Below are 6135 nucleotides of genomic sequence, written 5' to 3' on the forward strand. Positions count from 1 at the left end.
ATTATCAAAATAGTATCTAAAAAATTCAAGTACTCAAAATGATACATTAACGATGTTATACAAAACAACCTCTAAAAAATTATTAATTTTGACAAAAGCGACTAACCTCTTCTTTTCTTTCTCTGTTTTCCCTTCTCTTTCTCTGATCTTTTTTAATGTATAGCGGTTTTGACGTCGACATTTGAATTTGATTTTTTTTTTTGAATTTGAATTTTTTTTGTTGTGCTTTGAATTTGGATCTGTTGTGTTTGTGTCAAGCAGAGGAAAAAGATATTTCTTAAAAGAATAGCTTTAATCGTTGAAGCTTTTTAAATTATAAAACTTATGGAGGCTTTTTTTTATTAATAATTGTTGGATTTTTTTATGAAAAATACTAAAAAATTATCACAATTTATTGTTTTTGTTCATTAGTTAGTCATTAACTCAATTCTTTTAATCTAATTTCTTTAATCCAGTAATCTAACAATATATTTTATTTCATACTTTTAAACATTGATAGCCAACTGATGACAAAAAACAATACATTCTGATAACTCTAACATTTCTCATTTTTTATAATTATTATAATTGTTGATTGCTATGTCGGAGTCATATCATCCTTTTGGTTAGTTAGGTCAGTGTTTAACGTTAATGTCATCTAAATCAGTTGACAGTCACTTTTGTCAAAATTAATATTCTTTTAGGGGATGTTTTGTCAACATCTTTCAAGTACTAATCTTTCATATACTGTTTTGGTAATTAACTCTTAAAAATAAGTGCTAGCTCATTTGATCAATGAAGCATGATTAGCACCCAATGTATAATACTAATACATAGGTGGAGGTAAAATAATAATTATCTAGAGTACCCAACATAGAGTAGGGATAAACAATAAGAATTATAATGATTAAATTAGTCTTATAGAATATTAGTAAAGATATTTGGAATCAAAGAACAAGAGGGGAAGAAGCTAACCAAACTTACATTGACATGTGATGAGCCGACGCCGAAGCCCTCTTTTGTCAGTGTTTGTACTTTGTACCTAATCACTATCAACACCTGCTCATAGCCATTAACATGTTTGCTTTATACGCGAACACTAAGTATACATAGTCCATAAGCAGTGCTGCTACTTGCTACCAGGCCAATTCATGAAATTTTGTAAGAATTGGCAAAGTTAACAATTAGAAGGGGAATAAGCAATGATGCCGGTTAACACATAAGTATTGCCTGATTATAAGAAAAAAACTATCCCTAATTAGTTAAAAGACACACACGTACTCGTGTGAAAAACAAAAATCCATCAGACAATACATTATCTTGAATTGAGGCTAACAGATTCAAAGAATAGTTATAAAATAATTACATATATATGGATGACTATAAGTATAACTGGATCAGCTCATCACTAACAACTGATGGAGTAAGAACACCTAAATCTGTGAAAAGCAGAGTCAGATATTGAGGAGGAGTGTAATCCCTGGCAGACCTTTCAACTTCAACCTTGGATGGAATTGGTACACCAAAATCGATAGGGCGCAAGGCAGGAGCCAAGTCTTTCTGGTCAAGAGGGTAGAGACGAGCAAACTGCAAAGCAACACAAAGAAAAACTTGTAAACACAGAAAGACAAGACCGCTCCTAATTCAACATCTGAAACAATTTTGTTATCATGCAAACACCTTATAGCTTTCAGCAGCAACATAAACTGGCTTATTCATACTATTTGCAACCAATGCGATTTGATATGTCCCCATCATGTTAATTATGCCGCCACTTTCAACAACACCATCTGCACCCACAAAAACCATGTCCACCTCGTCCATAGTATACGCAACAGCAGAGTCTATTACAAGTTTCACAGGAACGTCAAGCTTTGCCAGCTCATTTGACAACCGTAATCCTGTTCGATCTGGTCTTCCCTCTGTGGTCCCAAGCACAAAAGGTTTGAAGTTCAGATCACAAATTTCTATAATGACCAAACTAGAGATGCAGGGTTCACAGGCATTAATCAAGGGAAATGGTGGAAAAAATTGAAACTGAAACTTTGCAAAAAATCGACATTCAAAAACCAAGCTTTATCCTACTAAGTGGCAATGTTTATGTTTTCAATGAATGACAGTGGAGTGACTATCAAAAACCAAACAATCAGGCAACGGCAATACATTTGAAGACAAGGACCTTTTTCTACTGGCTCCGGGTAAAGATTTCAAATTTAACAGCTCAATTATGAATGCCCTGGCTTGTGAGTTGGAAGTAAATCTATATATCAATATATAAACAAAAACAAAGAGAGTAAGAGGGTAAAATACCTGTGCAGAAGACTCTAAATAGCTTTTTATTTTGTGCTGCCAGTTTTAGAACTTCAAAGACAACCCTGGAAAACCCATGGACTAAAATTGTACAGCCATCAAATATAAACTCTTGACTCAACATGGCAATAATTTTCCTGGACTGCAACACAAACAAGTTGGGAAGTGAGTAATTTAAACTGAAGAGGGTACAGCTGATCGATCATTGATAAGTTGCATTAAGATTAATGAATAAACTAATACCTTGTAGGAGATTTCGCCGAACTTCTCAGCGCGCTCGATTAGGCGAGACTTGGCTGAATTAAAATCTTCATACTCCAAAGCAGAGGTCCTCGTCACATACCGCATAAACAAATCACAGCCAGCAGTCAAGGAGATTGAAGTCGTATCCCAAGCCTGTAAAGTAAAGCCAGCTTAATAAGGAAACATTCATTTAAGAAATCCAACCATTCTTGAAAGAAAGAGAGTGAATTGAAATTACTTTGAGAGAGTCGGAGGCCTTCTTGAGCTCGATTTCGAGCTGCATCATGGTGGAGGCCTGGCTGGACCTGATGACGGCAGCCAGGGCGCGAATGGCAGCGACGGCCTCAGCCAAATCGGGCTGTCTACGCCAGTTGTTGAAGACGTCGATAACGCTGAAGGGCTTGTCGGGATCAGCGGTGGAGGTGGATTGAGGGGGGTCGTGGGCAACGACGGCGGCAGCCTGGGCCTGGGCGAGCCAGTCGCTGGTAACGACGGCGTGGTGGGCGGCCCTTGTCTGGTAGTAGGCGGAGATGTTAGGGTTGTGGTCGGTGGGCAATCCCATTGCGGAAGAGGATTCAGTGGGTGGAGGAGGAGTAATGGTGGACGATGTGTCCGGCCTCAGAGCCGCGTCGTTCTGCTGCCTGTCTAGTATGAATGATGCGGATCTCCACCACATTTTCCTCTTTTCTCTTCTCTCTTAATCGCCGATATTCTCGTTCCAATTCGAATTACAAGAGAGACTATGCACAGCACAAAAACAACGCACAACCATACGACTGGTGGTTAACACTGTATGTATACAGATGGAAATTATAGAACGCCTTCTTCGGAAAAATAATTGAAAGTGATCCTGACTCCTGAGTCTGTAAAATTAGGGTTTTGGGGATTTAAGCCAAGATTGTGGGAATTACTGCTAAATTAGGATTTATCAACGACGCCGTTTAGTGCAATGAGTTCTCTCAATGCCGTTTAGGATTGAGTGAGTTCCTAGCATATTAATTTTTTTTTTTTGGTGACTCCTAGCATATTAATTTGATAGATCTGTGCCGTCAATTTAATGTGAATTTAATAATTAAAAGCTGTTGAATAAAAATTTAGTTAAATTAATTAAATTATTTAATAATTTTTAATTATTAATTTTATTTAAAATTGATTGTATCTGAGTTTTTATTTATTATTTTTTTAAATTTAAATAGAAAATTCATATAATAAATAATATACAATTTATAAATTCAATGAGTATATTAGAATAAGTTGATCTCTAAAAAGCCAATTATATTGAATTTGAGAATTGTTAAAGCCATCGATTTTTTTCAAAGACAGCATAATTACAAGTGATTTTAAATTCAAAATAAGAAATCTAAAATTTACTCATATTTGTACATTAACAATGCATACTGCAAATCACGTATACTACATTAGGTTGAACAACTTATGGATTTTCGTTTAGTTGATATTGGATTTAACTTTTCAAATTGGTAAAAAATGATTTAAAAAGATCGAGAGTGGAAGTATATCACTTGCATTCTCCATGCCTGATCTTGATGTCACAAATAATTAAAAAAAGAGTGCAGCAGTGAATGCAAGATTGGTGATGATAGAAAGTAGTATTTAACCCAAGTTGAAATACAACATTCTCTATATTGTTCCTCCGGCCATCATCCCCAATCCGATTTATGCAAGGATATATAACACACTATCATAAACACAATCAAAATCACAATGTAGGACTTCGGTTCAATGATTCTTCTGTTTGTGCAACAATACCAAGGTTTTGATGAGCTCTGCATGATCCATAATTCAACATGCATATACATTGCCTCCTCAGTCCTCAGATACACATACGTTGGCCTGGGCACATTCACAATTTGTTTGCTTTTCCTTGCACATTCATCCTTCCTACATCCCATAAAATATATTTTTTCATTTTATAGTATTAAATGGGTGATTCTGTTTCTCTTCTAGATCGTTATACTTTCTCTTTAAAACTGTTAATCGCTAATTTTCATTACTGTGGGTGCTGTGAGTATCTAGTAAGTTAGCTTTTCATTTTATTCTTTTCCTTTCTTTTGTAGCATAGGCTTTGTTGGCCATATATAAAAAAGTTATGTTTCGTATACACTAAAATTAGCTACTACGTATAAAATACATGCTGGAATACAAATACATAGATAGCATTTTTGTATATAAAAATATGCATTTGGATAGAAAGATAGCCTTTGTAAATAATGCAAATGCATAAAATATGTATGTGTGCTGTGCTTTTAAGACGCAAAGACAAACAAATTTATTGCAAGTCATGCTCTGCTGTTCCATGAGATATAATTTACAATACTAGTAGGGTAGAGATAGTAGTATACATCAATGACTGAAAAGGAGAGGCAATTAAATTGAGAAAAGAATTGCCATCGATCGAATACATACAAGATGGTAAGATTGAAGTGACTAGCGAAAGGAGTTAAAGCCATTGCAGTTCAAGTCTCTTTTGAGACTCTCAACTGTATCATTGTTCACTTTTTCTTCCTCTTTAGCAATCTGAAGCCATCCTTGTTGGATAACAAGATTCCTGATTTCAGCATCTCTGGACAAATGCAGTCTTAAAGTCATATAACAATAACCATCAACAAAAAAAGACTATCAAGAGTATCAAATTTTCTAGCTACCTTGGATTATTTGGAAGGTGATAGCTTGCCTTTGGAATTCTTTGAAAGCATGGTCCTTCATCATACCCTTCACATATTATTTCTCCCCGCTCATCTTCGTAGCAAACTATGCCCTCTGATCTATCCTCGTAAACCTGTTTTCTTTAGAGTTTAGACACATCAATCAATTCCAAATATACTATTTCTATTTTCTAATTTTTATTTCTGAACCCACATGGTAATTGTTTTTTTCTTCTGCTTGGACAAAAATAGAATAAACATCAAACAGAAAGTAGCATGTATTGTATTGTATTGTAGTGAAGTGCAGAAAAATAAAAGAAGAAAGAGGATATTATATTGACCTTGTTTTTAATGGATGCTGTGACTTTTGTGATCCTCACTGCTGGTGCCTTTTTCAGAGGAACAAAGCTGCTCCTGGCCTTCAATTCTTTCTTTGGATATTTGAGAGATGATCCATAATTGCGAAGTGGGATTTGAGTTAAGCAATTAGAGTAAACAGCCATCAATGCAATTTACAAAGAAGAAGAACAGGTATAAGAATAAGAAGAGTAAAATTGGTGTTGGGTGGGCTGTGGCTATATAGTAATAGAATAACGATCTCATCACATGATTGAAAGGTTTCTTCTTTATTATTATTATTATCATTAATGGTAAGCATCGTTTTTTGTTTTGTTTAAAACTTTATATCATCTAATAAATTCAATTATTGGTGGCTCAGGTCTTATCTGGTTATCTTGATGCCTTAAATTAATATAATATAAAATAAGATTACTAAACAGAGTCATGTGGGGACAAAGTTGCCTATCTCTTACCTCTTGTTGCCAGTGAACTCCAGGTCATGCCTCTGCTTGATAGTGTTTCTCTCCTATAATTTTGTTGGTTGGTCTATTCACCATTTCACTAGTGAAGAAAGACACTGTTACGGAACGGGAATGTCTCC

The 6135-nt window shown here is 35.1% G+C and overlaps 2 protein-coding genes across 3 annotated transcripts; both read right to left on the reverse strand.

Annotated features, from left to right (window-relative positions):
• Positions 1 to 1136: 1136 nt before the first annotated feature.
• On the reverse strand, positions 1137 to 3493 carry LOC107646159 (uncharacterized). Its single transcript, XM_016350359.3, has 5 exons — positions 2771 to 3493; positions 2533 to 2685; positions 2290 to 2431; positions 1660 to 1901; positions 1137 to 1566 (listed from the first exon to the last, which is right to left on the reverse strand). The coding sequence occupies exons 1-5, from the start codon at positions 3206 to 3208 to the stop codon at positions 1360 to 1362; spliced, it is 1182 nt and encodes a 393-aa protein (XP_016205845.1). The 5' UTR covers positions 3209 to 3493; the 3' UTR covers positions 1137 to 1359.
• A 627-nt stretch (positions 3494 to 4120) lies between these two features.
• Positions 4121 to 5911, reverse strand: LOC107646160 (uncharacterized). 2 transcript variants are annotated; one of them, XM_021104239.2, is made up of 4 exons: positions 5537 to 5844; positions 5196 to 5329; positions 4957 to 5113; positions 4121 to 4431 (listed from the first exon to the last, which is right to left on the reverse strand). In XM_021104239.2, exons 1-3 carry the CDS (start codon positions 5696 to 5698, stop codon positions 4978 to 4980), a joined length of 432 nt encoding a protein of 143 aa, XP_020959898.1. In that variant the 5' UTR covers positions 5699 to 5844; the 3' UTR covers positions 4121 to 4431; positions 4957 to 4977. The 2 variants fall into 2 exon arrangements, with proteins under 2 accessions (XP_020959898.1, XP_016205846.1); XM_016350360.3 differs by lacking the exon at positions 4121 to 4431 and having other exon boundaries at positions 4795 to 5113; positions 5537 to 5911.
• Between the last annotated feature and the right edge of the window lie 224 nt (positions 5912 to 6135).

The sequence above is a fragment of the Arachis ipaensis genome, chromosome B6 (assembly GCF_059453495.1).
Source record: "Arachis ipaensis isolate K30076 ecotype BB chromosome B6, ASM5945349v1, whole genome shotgun sequence".
In the NCBI taxonomy this organism is placed as follows: Eukaryota; Viridiplantae; Streptophyta; class Magnoliopsida; order Fabales; family Fabaceae; genus Arachis; species Arachis ipaensis.